Genomic DNA, 20,664 nt, shown 5'->3' on the forward strand with positions numbered 1-20,664 from the left:
GCCGCAGGGCTGGGGCGCAAGGTGGAAGTTTTGCCTAGGGCACGAAACTTCCTTACACCGGCCCTGTATCGGTGTCTGATCTAGTTTGTCAGCTTGTTGAGGCAGGGACCATCTCATGTTTGTACAATGCCATATAGTCCTTATGACACTCAAATAAGTGAAATACTGGCCAAAAATATCCTCAAGGGTATAGAGTACATAATGTATTAATATGATTTCAGATAATCATTTACTTCAAAATGAACTTAAAGAGAGAGAGACACTAATTCTAAATTACAACACTTTATTGCAGCATCGGCAAAGGTCAGATTTCTGAAGCTGGTGAAGATCGGGCGGCATTTCTGTATGAAATGTTACAATTTTACAAGTCTTTTTATTCTACATGCAAAAACCAAACCAGTGGTAGAAAGAATTTTAAAAGAGCTAGAAAAAAAGATTTAATCAAGTAGTAGCATACAGATGTGCTCTTTAACTGAATGTACTACACCTACCTGAAAGCGAACAAAAAAACACAACTATACTAATAAATAACAGATTGTCAGAAACGGACCAAGAAACCTCTTTTCTACCTAGAAAAAAAATAAAATAAAAATTCTATTTATTTCCAGACTTTTTTCTCTCTCTTTTTTAGACACAAAGGCTCGTCAACCCGTGAAGGTCAACAAAACATTTGGATCCGCTCCTTGATGTCCTTCTGTCATGCTGACTGGCACATTTTGGTTTTCAATGATACTTACAATGGGGCTCAACTATATCCCTGTTCTTAGGCTGGTGTCAGGCTGTTCTATGCAATTTGGGTAAACACTCTGTCAATAAACTTCACATTTTGTCTTTAACCTTAACAGACAATTTTATCTCCTTGCCTCTGTTTGATTTTCCCCCTCCCGCCTATTCCTTTTAGAAAAAGGTTATTGTTAAAACAAAAGCCTTCCCTCTGTGGAGTATCTGATGTTTGCTAATTGATCATAATTTTGTCATCCTACATGTCAGGGTTTGCGATAAGATTTTACTGCTTGCTCTACACTTTTCTACTGTAGACTTGAAGCCCCCAAAAGAATATTCTTCTGCCACAGAATGCTCGATTCAGAGATAATATAACTCCCACTGGGTTTAGAACTTTCTTTGTTTTTTCCTCACATCGAGCCATCAAAACCCTTTCCGTTCCAGTGTAATCCATCTTATTTTTAATTGCTCTTTGTTGTAACTGAACTGCTCACTGGTCAAGTTAACCATCTCATTTATTTACTTCCATTCTCATGAGAAGATTAACCCTCACACGGTTCCTGTAACAAAATGCTTTTTTTGTAGGCCATGACTTGGAAGCTTCCACTTGTTCTGTTTTTAGTGGAGGCTGGTGTTTCTTCCCCACGGCTCCAGCCTGTCCCAGGTTTCGATTCTGAACTCTCTAGACTGACATGCTGAGATGTGTCCACGGCTCTCATTTAATTGCTGGAGGACTCCACTATCCACAACATCAGAGATACAGGACCTAATGAAATGACACTTGCTGCTGGATCAACGTCTCCTAAAAGGGGGAGAAAGAAAGGAAATGTATTATCCTTGAAGTACCCAAACCATGCAGTTGTACAGGACAAAGTAGGCCATTGAGTCCTTCATATCTGGATCTGTTTTATGGCCATTCCTACCCCTTGTAGTTTATATACTTTACATTCCATCTTTTCACTTTATAAATACTTTTACAAAAATTGTGTGTGTCAAAGAGGGACAAATATACCACCATGCAAACAAACCCCAGGAGACTGACCAGAGAAATTCTCCTTCCTGACCCATCTCCTCCAAAAATGGGGAAGCTAAGCTTCACTTCAAGCACAAAAACTGACTACTGTGAGACAAGGCTACTGAGTAAGCATGCACCATTGTCGAAATGTAAGTAGATTTTTACTTCACTTAAAATAGACTTTGCTTTCATGCAAAATTTATTTCTTCCTGTACAAGATGTAACAGATGTGGGTAAAGTTTAAAGAAAAACTAGAGCTGGGCTTTCTAGAGTCAAATACTGAAGTGTTCTGAAAAAACTTGTAGTGACACATTAAAATATTAGGTTATACCTAATATGTGAAGCAATTCTACCTGGGTAAAAGGATGTAAACGTAAATGAAAGAGTTTATACCAGTATGGTGAGATGTGATATAAAGGGACCAAGGTTACACATAGTATGTTTGCATATTTCTGTTTATGCTGTTAAACGTATACAATAAAATATACAGAATATGCAATTGGGCTAAGTTAACACTACCACTGGAATCTTTACTGTTGTATTTTTTTTACTGTTATTTCAACTGTGTGACTTTAGTGTTACATTAACATAGATTTTTGTAGTGCTTTTTGCAAAATAAGTAGCACAGGCTGTATCTTTGCAAAGGAAGAAGCTTGAATTTTCATATCTTTAATTAAATGAAACAATTATAGACTGCCACAGAATTTTGCAAAAACAGTTCGATCTGCATTTTTTTTTTTTTAAACACAATTTCTTCCTGTCTACTATTGATGCAATTTTTGGGTTTGGCTGCATGTGTTCTGATGCAGTAACAATCTCCCTCATGCAAATTCTCCCACTAACAACAGCTGCCCCTATATTTGTGATAGAAAAAGTAGAGAATACACAGTTCTCCCTATCTTTTGTATGATATGTCACAAAGCGGAGGGGCAAGAGTAGACTGCTAAAAATCTTAGCAGAAGCCCACTAAGCATGTTCAAAAATCATATTTCAGTTACTTAGAAAACTTTTCTATTACTAAATTTGTTCCTCCCAAATCTTGTAAAGCTGCTAAACTCCCTTTATTAAGAAATATTTTCGTGAAAAGTTTCCAGTTAGAGCCTTTTGTGTTATAGGCACGACTAAAAAAAATTATAATTTCTTAAAATGGGGAAAGACTATCTATCTACCTTAGCCCTTGACCAAAACACAAAAAAAAGACCAACAACATTACCTTTAGACTAGATCAAATATGGAAAGATTTTTAGATAAATTATGAAAACAGGATCTGAAAATAGGATACTAAAATTGAATCAGTTCTGCATTTTGTTTTGTTACCTGCAAAACTTACTTTGCATTTCTAAAGGACTTTACAAATATTAATGTTGACTGCATCCCACAAGATAGATAAGGAATATATAGGGCTCACTTCACCCACCACTGTAATGCAGCCATGTCTGAAGTAGAACATTGTAACTATTTAAAAGTGCAAAGTACACTACAGTCTAGGTTAGGAAGTGAGGAACCTCATACACATTTGAAACAGGGGGGATTTAGATAAATAGATAAATGTAATGATCCAAATTGGAACGTGGGCAGGATTCCCAGGATAATACACCTACTCTCATGAAAAACACACAGTCTTGTTGCATAAGTAGTAATCCTTGAGAGTAATTCCATCAAGGGGATCTGCTGACATCAAACCATAAGAGCAAAACTCTTACGGTTGGTTAATGCACCAGATCCTCAAGTTACAGATTTCCACTCAATCCCTTTGTCTCCTCCACCAACCCAAAACTCCATGCCCTTTTCATTCCTGAAGTAACCTCTTTCTTCTTGCGTGCCAAGTGCCCTCTCTCGGCCTCCTCCAAATACCTTCTCTCAAAACTCACTTTTCGGTGTGCTTTCCATGACTAATCTCAGCTTCGGCGCTGTCTGTTCCCTCTCTCTCGCCTGACCGTGTTAAACAAAGAAACAGGAACGACACGAAATAGACACACAATGAGCATCTGATTTCTTTTTAAACATTACTGTTTCATTAGCAGTTTTCCTTCTTACATCTTATGTTGCTCATAGTGGTGTTTTCTTGCTTTACCACCACCTCAGTTTGGATTGTATGATCTTCAGGGCAGGGACCTTGTCCTTAAAGAACCATGCACACCAATGACAAGTAATATGTATATGCATGTGAACACAGACAGAGGTTGGAGTGCTAGCTTAGGAATTTCAAGGCCTGGATTCAAGTTCCTGTTTTGCCACAGACTTCCTGTGTGACCTTGGACAAGTCACTTAATGTCTCTGTCTCTTAGTTCACCATCTGTAAAACGGAAATAACAGCACTTCCTTACCTCACAGCGGTGCTGAGGATAAATACATTAAAGCTTGTGAGGCCTTTGGATATTACAGTAGTGTGTGGCCATGTAAGTACCTCAGATAGATTTTTATACACAGGAATAATAGTTGATTATACATGGGATGGAGGAAATCTCAATGATTAATGCTTGGAGTCAATCTAAACATGTTAGCAGGTGTGAAGTTGCTGAAAGGTAATATTTCTCAAACACACCTTTTCTTCAAATTACATACTTTGTTTTAGTCTATCCCTTTGGATGCCAGAAAAGGATAACACTAGACAAGAAACAAGAGTTATCAATCTCCATGTACAGTAAGTCTGTTCCTTTGACATGTCAGTTTAGTTTCAGAGTGCACATTATGGGTCTAGTATAGGGTGGAGACTGCTCAGATCAGTTTTTGTAGGATGAACAGACTTAGATAAATACACCACGCAAGCGTTATTCATTAAAAGAAGTATTGTTTTCATATTCACACAGCCCTAGACTTGCCTGACTTACAGCATCCAAATATAAATAGCTAAGAGCAAGAGTTGAAGTTATATTAATAAATTATTTTACATGCTCATGCTGGCAAACAATAAGATACCTTGAAGCAAAACCAAACCACAAAGCTGGCTATTAACCACTGTATTTAAACTGGTAATATAAGGATAGTATCCTAAAGTGTAGTACTTTCCAGACTGCCATGAAACTGCAATGCTCTGAGCAGGTTGTTGCAGATCAAAATTTAACATCCTTTATTTAAAACCACTTCAAAAGACAAACAGGTAAAGCATATCAATACAAATTTGCTTTTTATTCCCCTTAACACTAACTGTAAAGCTGCCTACCCACCTGCATTACAGGAGTGAGAACCACACATCTCCCCCACCTCTGGGAACCCAGTGAGCGCTCACATACTGGTATGAACAGGTAGGAGACATACAGGAATGGGCCTTAGAGCTCTACATCCGCTTCTAACCACCCTGGTCTTGCTCAATTCTTGTGCAGCCTGCTGAACACAGAAAGTATCCCTGCAGTATCCCAGAGACTGGGTTTTTCTCATCCCTTGCAGGTGGCACTTACAGTATGTTTACACAGCAAAGAAAAACCCATGGCGGGCCCATGCCAGCCAACTCGGGCTTGCCGGACTTGGGCTGTGGGGCTGTTTCATTACTGTGTAGACTTCTGGGCTCAGGCTGGAGCCCAAACTCTAGGACACGTACGTACCCACCCGCCCACATTTCTCTGCAAGGCAGGAGGGTCCCAGAACCCGGAAGTCCACCCAGCAATCAAACAGCTGCACACAGCCTGGAGCTGGCTGGCACGTGTCAGCCACGGGTGTCTAGTTGCTTTGTACACATACTCTTAAGAGCAGGGGGAACAATACACTGCTCTGCTGGGCTTCACCAGTACTGCAGAAATTTGAGAGAGGAAGGGAGAAACGTGCGTGGGTGTGCATGCAGGCAGATGCTTGTGGCACAGCAAGAGAAAAGAACTGAAGAGGGGACTGCGAAGAGGCCAAGACTGGAGGGAGTGGGTGAAAATGGCTGAAGATTGTGATGGAAAGCAGAGTTATTTCAGTTTTGAAAACCAAGGCAGCAGTGTTTGAATCTGAAGTGGTTAGGATGCCTAGGAAAAATCAGGATGAGAGCAATAGATCGTATTCCTTGAGGCAAGAATGTAATGTTGCTACAGCCTCGCCACTCCCCCTTTTAAAAGGGTAGGGACCGAGAAAGCCAATAGGAGAAAGCTAATATGGGAGCCGGATAAGGATTTCAGAAGAGGCAGAATCAAAAAAAGGATGAAGTCTGGCAAAGATCTGGGAATTGTGACATACCAACATATAGAGCTTGTCTACTCTTGGAAAATTACTAGTCCTAGGACCTAGTGTAGACAAAGAAAGACATGTTAAGTCAAATGTAGTCAACTTTAAAGTGGAGCTGTGAGGAGAAGCGAAGTTGGGATCCAAGATGACCAAGATTTCTGGCCTTTAGAGTAAAGTTGAAAGAAGAGAGAAATGCAAGAAGATGGGTCAAAAGGACAGCTGTATGGAGAGTTATACATGCAGTACCCTTGCTCAATAGCAGAAACAGGAAATTATCATGTTAGCAGATCTAAATTTTCCTTTGTTAAGCTTGCCTTTATTTCTCAGCATTAATAAAACAGGCTTTATTATGGGATTTTAATGAATATTTGGGTAATAAAATCCCAACATCCTGTTATTGTCTTTATGCTTCATTTCTCATTTAAATCGGTTATAGAAAAAAATCAGACGGGGGGAGGGATAGCTCAGTGGTTTGAGCATTGGCCTGCTAAACCCAGGGTTGTGAGTTCAATCCTTGAGAGGGGCCATTTAGGGATCAGGGCAAAGAAAAAAAACGGTCAGGCACAGTACTTGGTCTTGCTAGTGAAGGCAGGGGACTGGATTTGATGACCTTTAAAGGTCCCTTTCAGTTCTATGAGATAGGTATATCTCCATATATTAATATTATATTATGTAAAATAAGTGATCCCAAAACTGTCATGACAAATTGTTTCACTAAAATCCAATTTGATTAGGTTTGTCAACCAGCAGACAATCATAAGAAGTGTCTTCTTACAGAGCATTAGGTATACAACCCCACAAGTGAAGGAGTTTACACTACTGAGACTAATTGGTGAGGTTTACTCTTCTCCCAAACAAACCACCCCTTAGAAGCATGCTCTTTGATGTAGATCAGATAATTATTTCCTCTTTGCATGATAAACTTCTGAAAAAGCAATTAGTCTTTAAGCTATCGCTATTAAAAGGAGAGCTTTTTTAAAGCAAACTAGAGGTTAAAGATGGCATGAAAATCACTATTTCTGTGCTCAAATTTCTTCTTTGCAATCTCTGTTGCATTTATTAATAGATGATTTATATCTCTGAAACACAGGCCCAAATTTCATATGTTGCTTATGTATATTTCCCAGACCTGAAGAAGAGCTCTGTTTAAGTTCAAAAGCTTGTCTCTCTCACCAACAGAAGACAATCCAACAAAAGATATTACCTCACCCACCGTGCCTCTAATATTCTGGGACCAAAACGGCTACAACTGCATAATATAGAAACAAATCAGTTAAGCAATCTGAATATAGTTTAAACCATTCTGGCTTTCTGGCCTTCTTAGATATATTTCCCAAAAGTATTAAATATATTTTTACAAGGTATTTACTTCATTTGAAACAAGAATCTATACCTGAGATTTATACTAGAATAGTTTAGTAGTGGGGCTATTCTTCCAGAACAAAGACTAAAATATTATAATGACTTCTGTGTAAGTATCAGATTGACAGTTTTAAGGACTGAAGTCCTAGCATTATGCACAGAACCAGTGCAGAACAGGAAGTGGTAGTGCAAACTTTCCCCACTCTAGTCCACCAATGTACCTCAGCCTTGATCTGGAAGGACAATGTCCTTAAGGAGCTGATGGTAAATTGTCTTTATGCCCAGTAAGTCTTGGGTTTCTACTGAGGCTCAACAAAATTCCAAGATAGAGTAAGACCAGCAGGTCCTTAGGCCTGACACTAAGCAAGCAGAAAATCTAAAAACTACAACAACAACATTCCTTTGGTTTATGGTCCAAGATCTTGCAAGAATCTAATGTCTAAGTATGAGGTCAGGCAATCAGCAAACTTATTTGTACTGCTAGTTCACCACACAAACAGGAGACTCAGGGGAGTGGCAAGGAACAGAATCTTTGATAATATTTAATTCTACAATTTACGGTGCCCAGACATCAGAGCAATAAGTATAGCATGTGTATCTAGACAAAAATACAACATGCACATTAAATTAGAGACAAGGTAATGATTGCTTGAGATCTCAGACATCATAGTAATACTGCTTAAGAATGACTGAACTACTGACATGACTGACTAGATCCATAAAAACCAGATGCTATTGTTAACATTAATTGCAATGGAATATCTTAAAATATAGTCAATGAGGTGTAGTGGTATGGAAAGTTTGAAGAATCTGTTCTCACATTACTAAGACTGCTCCGATAAAAAAATGGAAGACCAAATGCTGAATGTTTTTAAAAATTAAAAACAATTATAGAAAGTGAAGTATTTCACCCAGAAAAATTCAATTTTCCTCTGAAAAGGAATTGTGTCAAATTTAGAAACAAAAATCTTTAAACAAACTGGTTAAACAAGGGGATTAAATCCTGTTTTTAAGGCTAAGTCTCAACACAACCAGGCCTTGAACAGGAACAGTAGGTACCTAAGCAACAGCTGTTGCCACATCTCTCCTGACATGAATGCCACGATCAAACATAGCAAGAAGTGCTAAAAATTAAAAGTTCAGCTTTTGAGTCAGGGCTGTGTCAGGTAGCTGAAGTATTTGGCTTGCGAGGGGATTCAGAGCTGGGGGAGAATAAAGCCAGCCAGCTGTTGTAGATGCTGCTTCTGCCACAAAGATCCTTGCTGCTCCTGCTCCTCTTGGTCAAGGAGGGGTTCCCCAGTCTACTAGTTCCTGCTCCCTCTTGGCCAGTGGAAGTTGTGGAGCTTCTTTCCCCTCCTTTTCCACTTTCATCAAGAAATGGTAGAGTGGGCAACAGGATGATGGGATGAATGGCCAGGAAGGAAGACATGCAAATATGACAGGAAGGGGTCACAAGCAGGAGCTGTGGGCAGAGCCTGGGTTAGTACCATGCAGGGTTGGCTTTAGCAGGGGTTCATGGGTTCAACTACACCCACAGAAATCATGAAACCAAGGATGCAAAAACACGGTGAGTGTGTGTGTGTGTGTGTGTGTGTGCGCGCGCATTCACTCCTTCGCACAAGAAACTGCGCAGCTCCATAGCCTGTGCCCTGCATCATGGTGGCACTGCTCCTGAGCACGTCACTTTGTGACGATGTTAGAATCGTATGCTGCTAGGCAGGCCCGAAGGGCAAAATCTACCAGAGGGAGCCCCACCATGAGCCCAGGAGATCGGGACATAGGGGATCCTTGTAGAACATCCCCCCCCCCCCAAACACACACCTCTCGAAGTTACAGATGCTACAGTTAACATTTTTTAAATGTTTCAGCGGGATGGCTCCATCTGTCAGTAGCTTTTCGGCACATTACAAATGTTGAGGTTTATGTCATCACTAATAATACAAAAGTATGGGTGAAACACCATGCCAATTTCTCTACCACTTGCAGATTGTTTAAAATCCTTGTACAAATGTTTATTTAAAAGCAATCTCAGACTGTGATTCCAATATAACACACCCAGAACTTTTACTGGCATGAATCCAACCAGGAAGTTTTAGAACAACAACAACAACCACCACCTGCCTTCCTTAAAGCAAACATGCCACTATTTTTAGTAAATGTTACGGTCACTGAGCCCTGACTCATTACTGTGTGAAACGAACCCCACAGTGTGTCAGTCTGATCAGTAATAGGCGCACACAGAAAATGAAGAAGAAAGGAGAGAGCACCCATCACGTAAATGGAAAAACAAATATGCTGCTTTACTAACTCACTCTCATTAGAAAAGTAGTGCTTATTGAAACAGGAAATTCCTAACCTAGAGGCCAGATTGCAATACCCTTGCTCACAATGAATAGTACTTTACACCACAAGTCTCTCTGAATTCAATGGGAATAAGGTGTGAGTAAAGGGTCTCTCAAAGGAGCCTTAAGTGTTAAGGCATTCTTCAAGATTGTATTCACTATTCTGTGACCCCTTATTTACTGTGCTTAAAGTGTGTGTGTGTGTGTGTGTGTGTGTGTGAGTGTGAGTGTGAGTGTGAGTGTGAGTGTGAGTGTGAGAGAGAGACACCCAAAACCAGGAAAAAAAGATTTAAAGCTTGAGGGGAGAGTTGCATAGGGGTGCAGAATTTCTACCAGACCTGCCGCATCATACAGCACCTGGGAGTCCACTCACTCCACTTCCCCCATGGCAGGCACTGCTCACTTGTCAGTCACACAAGGGCCTGTGTCCCTTGGGGAGCACAGTGGAGCCAGGGGCTGGGAGCTGCAGGAGCCTGCAGAAGCAGCAGCCCCAGAATAGGTTCCCAGGACTCACTCCCATCCCCAGTGACTGTCAGAGCACTTTCACCTCTGAGACCCTCCCACTTCACTGAATGTCACTGCATTCCCAGCCCTGTATCCCCAAAGACACCCCAACCCAATGAATGTCACTGCACCCCGCAGCCTGCTATTACCAGAGATCCCCAACCTGAATCTCAGTTAAACCCCCAATCCATCCTGCCAAACTCCAGTATGTATTTTATTCTAATATGAGGCTTGTTGCCTCATTAAAAAAAAACCTAGTAAGTATAAATAGCGTAATAAGCTAAAAATGGCGTGCAATTATGGAAATACACACACACACACACACACACACACTAGAAATTGTGAATTGTCTGAATCAAGTGCATGAAAATTTACTTTGGCTGGGGTTCTGATACGCCCCCACCCCCACTTTTTTCAGACTGCTTTAAATATTGCTTATTTATACAGTGTAATCAACATGTAGATAAACATGCAATCAACATGTATAACGGATACATTTGCCAAACACAGAAGAAGTCTCTGGCTCTTGCCCTACAGAGGTTACTGACTAAAAGGCACAGTAGATATATTACAGCATAATATACAATACAGGCAGAATGGTAAGCACCCATTCTATAGCTTGCAAAAGAGGAACCATTTAAAGCACTTTACTCCAAAAATCTGGCTTAGCTCACTCTGAAGATACCTACCTCATTGTGAAAGCCTAAAATGATGTCTTTTTAGATGATTTTAAAATAGAAGTATTTCAGAATGGTATCTAGAAGTAGCTACTAATCTGCAAAAAACTCAGACTTTATAAAAAGGCTTAAATTGTGTGTCTGCTGGTCTGGCAGCTGCATTTAAAGGAAAACTCTACTGCTTTTCTAATACATGTTGTTGAGATAGATATTTGTAAGAGATTAGTATATAAATATGTATTAAACAAAGGCCTGCAGAGGTTACAATAATTCAGTGGATGTGAGTGGTTCAGAAGCCTTGTCTACACTCCATAGCCAGTATAGCTACGTCGGCAGAACCCTCTAGTGGAGACGCAATATAAACCAGCAGATGGAATGGTTCTGCCAGCATAGCTACACCGCCTCCCCAAATGGCATTACCTATGCCAACTGAAACACCCTATGCAGTTGCATCTACACTAGGGGTTCTGCTAGCATAGCTATGTTGGTTAGGGGATGTGATTTTTTTCTTCACACTCTCAGCTGACACAGCTATGCCAGCAAAAATCTGTAATGTAGTCCAGGCCTGAGCTTGCACACACCACAGGCTCAGCTGCGTTCCTGTAGGAAGGCTGAACTGAGATGCGAAGTTTTTCCCAGTGACCTCAGGCCTGGTCTACAACTTAGGTCGACAGAAGCCGCCTTATGTCGACATAATAATGTATGCAGCTAGATTACCAGGTCCTTTCTGCCAACCTAACTCGCCTGTTGACTTAATTACTCCACTTCCGTGAGAGGCATAGCGCTTAATTTGATGTTGATGGGTCGACAGAGAGGCAGCGTAGATGTAGCATTGTGTAAATTAACTGAATTGACCTCCAGGAGATGCCCCACAATGCTCCGCTGTCAGGGCCGGATGTAGGGGCAGGCAACTTAGGTAACCGCCTGGGGTGCTGGGCTTGTGGGGCGCCGGGGTTGGTGTGCTGTTTTTGTTGTTAGCAACAAAAGGGAAAATAGAATAGAAAAACCAACTGATTGACCTTATGGCAAGGAAGGTGCTTGATAACACTGATGCGGTTCAGTAAAGTGAAGTACTACACCGTAACAGTGGACTGCACACATCAGTGAAAAAATGTCATTTACAGTAAGATTTGTTGATGACAAGGATGGTTGTATTCAAGTAAAGGAACACTTTATCTGTTTTCAGTCGGAGGACGACTCTACTGGAAAGGCCTAACAGAACTGTTTAAGAACATTTTAAATGAGAATAAAATAAAGCTTCAGGACTGCCGCGGCCAACACTACCACAATAGCATGAACATGAAGGGAAGAAACAGTGGTGTCCAGGCAAGGATCCTTCCACTGAATCCAAGAGCTTTCTTCATGCTTTGTGGCAGCCATTCTCAACCTGGTTATGTCAGATGCAGCAGCATCTTCTTTAGATTCAGTCTCTCTCTTTGGAGTACTGCAAATGATATACGTCCTGTTTTCAGCATCAGCTATCAGGGGGAAGATCCTTATGGACTGACACAAATCTGACTGTGAAGCCATTAAGTGACACTCACTGGGAGAGCCTCATTGACAACATAAGGCCAGTGAGGTACCAAGTGATTGAGGTTTATGATGCCCTGATGGAACTGGCGCAGTTGAGTAAAGCCGAAGCCAGAATCCAACACAAGGCGCAAAGCCAGGCAAACTAGATCACTGACTTCAAATTTCTGATCTCAATTGTGGTTTGGCACAATATCCTGTTCCAAGTAAATGTTGTAAGCAAGGCATTACAAACTCAGTCGATGGACATCGCAACTGCTACTACTTTGATGAGAAACTGTCTTGATTTCATTGTGTCCTACAAAGACAATGGATTTGAAGATGCCATCACTGCTACCAAAGAAATGGCGGAAAACTTAGGAGTGGAGCCTGTCTTCAAGGAAACTTGTATTCACTGGAAGAAGAGACAGTTTGGTTACGAGAGCACAGATGAGGTGATGGGAAGCTCGGAAGAAAAATTCAAGATGAAGTTTTTTTGCTTGCTCATTGAAACTGTTTGAGTGTCCACTGAAGAAAGGTTTGGACAAATGAAGCACCACGAAAAGACCTGGGGTTTTTTGAATGACCTTAGTAAGCTGCTGGTGTACAGGAAAATGCTCGAACAATTCTACGGACCTTCACCAGATGCTGATACATGGGGAATGTTCTGACGTCAATGATAAAGACCTCTATGTCGAATAGGACATCATCTGTCACAGTTTGCAACATGGGAAGCACTCTCCACTCCAAGTTTCCAATTAATTCATGAAAGAACTGAAGGATACTTTTCCTAATGTGAGGATAGCTTTGAGGATTCTGTTCACACTGCTGGTCACAGTTGAGAATGCTGAGCGCAGCTTTTCGAATCTCAGGCTCATTAAAACACATCTTTGATCAACCATGGCTGACGAGACTGACATTGCTTGCTATTTTATTGCTTGAAAATGCCGTTGGCCAGTCTTTGGATCTCGCTGACACCGTGCTTCAGTTCGCGAAGGCAAAGGTGAGAAAAGCGAACTTTTGAATAAAAGGACTAAGGTTAACTTTCTAAGGTTGTCACCTATTGTAACACTATTTAATACTGGTCCACCCAATGTTGGTGCACAGTTCAATTTCTTGATGTTAGTATATTTCAGTTATTCTTAAAATTAAAAAGTTTCTGTAAGCTTAGAGGAAACAAATGTCTTTTAGTTTGCTTATATATGGCATGAATAAAAACAGATTTACAGTTTCTAGCGTGCAAATTTATCATCTTATATGACAGGGATAAATCATATATGCAAATTGTGCATCAAAGTTGTGAAATGGGCTACAAATGCAAAAAAAATAAGGTATTCAAAAGTTTAACAAATGAAGGGGGGGCTGCCAAAGATGCTCCTCGCCTGGGGCCATTTGGCCTAGGGCCAGCCATGTCTGCTGTGACTGCTCTAGAGATCGTTTTCAACTCTGCTGCACAGCAGCCAGGTACACAGGAAGCAGCCTCTCCCCTCCTGAAGCCACAGCAACTTTTAGAATGATAGAATCTCAGCGTTGGAAGGGACCTCAGGAGGTCATCTAGTCCAAGCCCCTGCTCAAAGCAGGACCAATCCCCAGACAGATTTTTGCCCCAGATCCCTAAATGGCCCCCTCAAGGATTGAACTCACAACCCTGGGTTTAGCAGGCCAATGCTCAAACCACTGAGCTATCTCTCCCCGCATTTCCAATTTGATCAGCATGGAGAGCTTGGCAGCCCAGCTGATCATGGTGACTCAATGCCCTAAACGTTGTCCAGCCTGGAGTACACACGAGGTGGTGGGACCTTATTGGTTTGTGGGGAGAAGAGTCTGTGCAGGCACAGCTCCAATTCAGCTGTAGAAACATTGACATCTATGAAAAGATCGTGTGGGGTATGGTGAAGAAGCGATGCACCAGGGACATGCGTAAGTGCCGCATGAATATCAAAGAACTTCGGCAGGCGTACCAGAAGACAAAGGGAGGTGAACAGTCGTGTTGGTTTTGTGCCAGACATGTTGCTTCTACAATGAGCTGCATGCGATTCTCAGCGGTGATCCCAGCACAACCACCAAATGTAGCGTGGATACCTCCCAGGAGTCTGAGTCCCAGGCCAGCTCAGGCAACAATGAGGAGGACACTGTGGATGAGGAAGAGAATGGGAGACAGGAAAGCAGGGGATCCATTCTCCGCGAGAGCCAGGAGCTATTTTTAACCCCAGAGCAGTCCAGCCGGTTGCACCGTGTCCGAGCATGATGGGAAGGCACCTCCGGTGGGTATGCAATTTCAATCAAACTGTAGGGGTTACATGCTCTTATATCTTATGTTTCATCTGAAGAAAAAGTGAGGTGTGGTGGGTATCTGTTTCCCAGGGTCTGTTCCAGCTATGCACAGAGTGCCGCCCCCCCCCCCCCAGGAAAAGATTGTTTATATGCACAGGGTTGGACTGGGAATCCTCCATGGAGATCTCTAGGAAACTTTCATGGAGGTACTCTGCAATCATTTGCAGGAGGTTTCTGGGAAGGGCTACCTTACTTCTTCCACCATGGTAGGACACTTTCCCACGCCACTCCAGTATTAATTCTGCTGGTAACATTGCGGTACACAGCATAGCAACATAAGGACCAGGTCTGTACCCTGAGGCTTGCAGAATCTGCTCCCTTGCTGCCTCTGTTACCCTGAGGAGACGGATATCATAGGGTCACCTAGGAAAAACGGGGAGAAGTTTTCATTACAAGAGGTTGTACGCAACCAATAGATCATGTGATCCCCCACCCATGGTGATTTCCGAGTCCCTCAACCAGAGTTTCCCTAACATGCCTGTGGTCTGAGTGGCTGGGATTGGCATTGACCTCAGAATCTGCAAGCCCAGGGTGACTGCTACAGCATTGGGGGAAGACGGGTGGGGTGGGTTTCTTGTGTTCTCTTGTGGCTGCAACCTCCACCAGAGCTGCTGTGGACAAAGACCACAGGTTGGGAGGCTTAACACTGGTCCCTGGTCTCCAAACACTGACCATGGTGCTATGGGAAAGGGGCATTGTCCACCTGCCCATCTGTGCTCCTGACGTGCCTGTAAGTTGTAGCACAAGGCCCGTTGCCCATGCCGCTGGCCCATACTCACCATGGCTGGAACAGCAAACCGGTTCACTGAATAGCTAGGGATACTGCTTATGTTCTGGCTTGCACTTCAGTGTAATAAGGGAAATTATTTTAAAATATCTACTTTGTACTAGACCTAGTGTATGCACTGACAAGAGTTACCTGGTGCTTTGCATGCCTTACAATGGAAAGCTTGGCCTTCAGCACAGCCTCCACACAGAGAGAGGCTTTTGCAAATTAGAAGATGGAAAAAGAGAACGCATGACGACATATTCAGTGAGATAACGAATGCCTCTGGGACAGCTGACACTGAGCTAAGAGCATGGAGAATTTCAGTGTCTGAAAAACTGGACATGGACAGGGAGAGCATCCCAGGAGCAGGAGCATGCCGCACAGGATGAGATGCTGCGGATTATGAAGGACCAATCAGACATGTTGAGGCATCTGGTTGAGCTACAAGAAAAATGGCTTGAGGCTAGACTCCCTCTGCAGAACAGCCTGCAAACATCACCCTATTCCCAATCCCCCACCCCGAAAGGTTCCAGGATGTGGGGCATGGGTGGGGAAGAAGGTGCAGTATCCCTGCCACTCAATACTGGGGATGGTACTAAGAACCAAAGGCGGCCATTCAAAGACCTTTGATAGGCAAGACTTCTGTGCTTACACAGAACAAGTTGACTTGGTTTCTCCCCTCCCAATTTTATCACACCGTTTGCCCAAGGTTACCGGTAAATTATTTTTCTGGTCTTTCAGTTTCTTTATGTTTGTGAAATAAAAGTCGAGAATGAAATACTCTATTTATTCCAAATCTGGAGGCGAGGGGGGGGAGGGAGAGGTACAGGGAAACTGATGCAATGGAGGGGATTGGTATGGAAAGGCACAACACAAATAAGCAACACACATTACTGTGGCTCATTACTGAAACAGGTTTTCAAAGCCTCCTGGAGTTGCAGGCTCTTCTTATTGCCCTGGTAGCTGGCTGCTCAAAATTACCTGCCAGCCTATCTGCCTCCACGCCGCACTCATGCGGAAACTTCTCTCTCTTTGCCTCACAGATATTGTGGAGCACAGGGCATGCAGCGATAACAATGGAGATATTGCTTTCACTGAGATCTAACCCAGTATGCAAACTGCGCAAACGACCCTTTACACATGCCAAAGGCACATGCCACCACCATTCTATCCTTGCTCAGCCTATTGTTGAACCACTCCTTACTGCTGTCCAGGTGGCTGGTGTATGGCTTCAGGAGCCATGGGAGCAAGGGGTAGGCTGGATCTCTCAGAATCACTATTGGCATTTCTATGTCATCAATGGCTGTTTTGCAATCCGGAAAGGAAGTCTCTGATTGCAACTTTCAGAACAGACCTGTGCACATCATTCACCTTTCCTGACCATCCCACACGGATGTCAGTGAAATGCCCCGTAATCCACCAGCACTTGCAACACCATTTGAAAAGTATCCCTTACGGTTTATGTTCTCTTTGGCGAGGTGGTCTGGGGCCAAGATAGGGATATGCGTGCCATCTATCATCCCACTGCAATTAAAGAACCCCATTGCAGCAAAACCATCCACTATATCCTGCACATTTCCCAGAGTCACTACCCTTTTTAGCAGAAGTCGATTAATGGCCCTGCAAACTTGGATCACAACTCCTTCCACGGTGGAGTTACCAACTCTGAATTGATTCCCCACAGATCGGTAAAGCAGTCTGGCGTTGCAAGTTTCCACAGAGTGATGGCCACTCGCTTCTCCACTGTCAGAGCAGGTCTCATTTTAGTGTTGCTGCATTTCAGGGCTGGGGGAAGCTCTTCACAAAGTTCCTGGAAAGTGGCCTTCCGCATTCTAAAGTTCTGCAGCCCCTGCTCATCATCCCATAACTACATAACAATGCGATCCCACCAGTCAGTGCTTGTTTCCCTGGAACAGAACCAGAGCTCCACCATGTTCAGCTGCTGCGCAACTGCCAGCAACAATCGGGAATTGTTTTGTTCTATGACTTCCAGCAGGGCTGCTTGAAGGACATCAAAATGTTTCACGTGGTGGCTCCTGTCTCAGCTCTGGAAATACCGCAGGATAAGGCGAGAGGTCTTTGTAATGCTCACAACAAGAGTGCACAGCTGAGCGGAGTCCATGCTTCTCGAAAATAGGCATGAAAAAGTATGAGTTGTTTGCCATTGATATCAGAGTAGGGGAGGGAGGAACTTGCATTATGGGAGGTCAAAGCCATGTTCCCATTCCACCCTGCAACAATGTTTTGGTCCCATGAGGCATTGCAAGCCCTTCCCAAAAGCCCCTGCGGCTAGTTGCACTGTGGGATAGCTACCCACAGTGTACTGCTCTGTGCATTGATGCAAGCGCTGCTAGTGAAGACACACCCCACCGAGACAGTGAGCGTGGTGTGAACATGCCTGACCGACAATTACTGAAGCAGACACGTGCCGATTTAAATTAAGTTGACTTAACTTAATAGTATAGGCTTTCCCTCAGTGAGTCAGAGTTAGCTGATTGTTGTTTCTTTGGAAAGTGTCAGAGTATATTTTAAAAGTTTATGGAGATCAAGTTTAAAACCAAACTACACTATTTTGGAGGAGGGGCGGGGGGGACTTTAGACACTTTGTCTCTAAGGGCCCAAGGAAGGGAGAAGGAACACAGGGGAAACCTAAAACTTCCAATCCAAAAGTGCTACCAAAATGAAGCTGGTGAGATTATTGGACTATAGGACTGGAACACAAGACATGAGCTTTTTTTTAGTTAATAAAGGGAAGTTTCTATCCTCCTAATGCTCCCTCTATCCACCACCAAATTAATCAGTGTGTGAAAAAAGGAGGAAGCAGATCAACGAAGTGCACACCAGGCAGGGCAGTCTGTGTGTACAGATGGTGTGTTTTCTACGTGCCTGGAGAAAAACTACCAGTTTACGTCTTCACTACAGAGTTAACTCAAGTTACATTCCAGACTGAGAGTGGCCACACTGAATTAACACTCAAGCTGCACACAGCAATTTAATTTACAATCAATTACAGGTGATTGTATTATGATGAGATGATCTAACCTGAGCTGTACCCTGAGAGGACAGCCAAGTCAAGTTAAAAGCATCACCACATTTGACTTTAAAATGTGTGTGTGGGGCAGGACTTGGTTTTGGAGAAACACTCGAGTTAACTCTGCAATGAAGACAAGCCGGTATGAGGAAGGCAAAAACAAGGTAATTGAAAAACAAACTATGTTTATTCTCTGCCAACACAAATTGCCGATATATGTTGAAACTTGCCTCAGGAAGGGGTGCTAAATTGTCTTATCTCATGTTGGTTTCAGTGAGAAAAAAGTCCTTCCACCTCACAGGAGCATGGTTTTGTTTTTTGAATGAACCTACTCAAACTGCAAATTCATTCTCTGGAAAATTTGTCACCAGCCTCTGGAGTTTCAAGAGCTTCAATTTCTACTCAACAAGATGTGTTGGAACAGCTCTGACTTATTGTGCCTGATCACTGGTGTGTCTAGTCCAGGACCCTTGCCTTTGACTGGGCCAGGTTTGGATGCTTCAGAGAAGATCAAACCCATCCCATAATTCACCTGGCCAATTGCGAATCTTCATAAACCACGGGGGAAATTCCTTCCTTCCTTTTCATCATGAAATTCAATTTGCTCTGTACCTTTTTCCTCCATTTTACAAAACTGTAAATGTTACTCACACTTAAATATACACAAACAATTTTTAAATTGAACTAAACAACTTGCTTCAACCTCTTCCTGCAGCACTGAATAATCATAATTCATACTGCACTGGAAACAGACAGTATTTTACAAAATGGAGAAAGACTTATTTACTTCCCCGCCTCAAAAAAAATGTAAAGATGACACTGTACTATATAAAAATATTTTTACCTCAATTTTTGTGCCCTCTTGTTCTCCTATTACAGAAGATTAACAGTAGCTCCCATTTGGTTTTAATTAAAATGTTTTATGTAATTCAGCATTTACTCTTATTGCCAGATTAGCTCATCCCAGGTTTTAGAAGCTTTTTGGCATATGAAAGCCCACCACATCATGTCTCTAACCATTTTTTGCTACCCTTCTTGGGATCATCTCCATTGTACTCTTTTGAGCAGGGCTTTGGAGCTGTGCTCTGGCTCCGCTCCAGGCAAAAACCTGCAGCTCCACTGCTCCAGAGCTGCTCCGCGCTCCAGCTCTGGGCTCCGCTCCAAAGCCTTGCTTTTGAGATGAAAGAATTCATAAATATATTGTTTTTCTCCTGTGACATCAAGATCAGAAACTCTCTGCCTCATTATAATGTTTAAGAATATGTCAATTAGCCTCTAACTCATCTAGATTCTAGACCCTGAAATGATAATCTGGAATACCTCTTTTCATTCCAATATTGCTTTTCAGTATGTGTCCACCATGGTGCAAATCAAATGAGTTTACAGTGGAATCTCTGTCCCTCTGTTTTCCTTCCATTTATGACCATACAAAATTGAGTGTTTCAAGCTTACAGAGTTGAAAGAGCCACAGTTACATTAGAATTCTTAAAGAAGTTTTCAACTTCCTTCCTGCCCACTTTCTGTGTGAAAATAAAGAACTACGCCTTTTCTTCTGAAGACAATGGTACAAGCTTTGATTACAATGTAACAATTAAATCAGGATGCCTTGGCACTCTCCCAACTCTTCCCTGGTATGTACTATGGTCATTGGACAACCAACACATAAAACTAACCTGCCGAGTATTTTAATAGTTGGTAGAATAACATTACTTTAAATGGAAACAGCTTCATTTCAGTGCATAGATCATTAACTTTTTGTTATGCTGGAACTTACTTAGAAACAGAATTAACAACTTTAAAGAAAGGTTGTCTTACCTCCCACCAGTTTTAAAGATTAGATCTGCATTAGGTGCTCCCTTCGGATGCTGGTAACGAGGCCGCCGTTCACGATTAGTATTTGCTGGAGCTGGACGCTGTGCCAGAGACTGTAACATCTCTGTAATTTCATATAAAAAGGTTAAACAGTTTTTGTCTCTTTTTTATTAAGTGGAATTTACACAGACTAAATAGTATAGTAACGCACTTCTGAAATGCTTATAAACCAATTATTAAAAAACGCTTTGATTCATACTTTCATATATTTGTGGGCAAAACTTTCCTCAGGGCAGCCAACTCAGGTCCATAACAGATTCTTTTTAAAACACTTTTGAAATTGCATAGACAGTTTTGATATTTCCAAGCTATGCTGTGATGTGTACTCTGATTTCCAGCTGCTGCTGGATGTTCAGATAGGAGCAGTTGCCAGCAGTGCTTTTCAT

General features: G+C 42.3%; 1 protein-coding gene across 6 annotated transcripts in view; it reads right to left on the reverse strand.

Annotated features, from left to right (window-relative positions):
- Positions 1 to 282: 282 nt before the first annotated feature.
- The window catches only part of UPF2 (UPF2 regulator of nonsense mediated mRNA decay), a 129,813-nt gene continuing 109,431 nt past the window's right edge, over positions 283 to 20,664 (reverse strand). For 5 of the 6 annotated variants that reach the window (XM_024210862.2, XM_024210863.2, XM_029910843.1 and 2 more), the window contains 2 exons: positions 20,222 to 20,342; positions 283 to 1,525 (listed from right to left, as the gene is read on the reverse strand). In XM_024210862.2, coding sequence (XP_024066630.1) covers positions 1,516 to 1,525; positions 20,222 to 20,342 — 131 coding nt within the window. In that variant the 3' untranslated portion in view covers positions 283 to 1,515. Of the gene's footprint in view, positions 1,526 to 20,217; positions 20,343 to 20,664 lie in introns of those variants that run through there. The other variant, XM_024210861.3, reaches the window with a different exon arrangement.

Source organism: Terrapene carolina, unplaced genomic scaffold (assembly GCF_002925995.2).
Source record: "Terrapene carolina triunguis isolate 2854851 unplaced genomic scaffold, T_m_triunguis-2.0 Scaffold68, whole genome shotgun sequence".
Lineage (NCBI taxonomy): Eukaryota > Metazoa > Chordata > Testudines > Emydidae > Terrapene > Terrapene triunguis.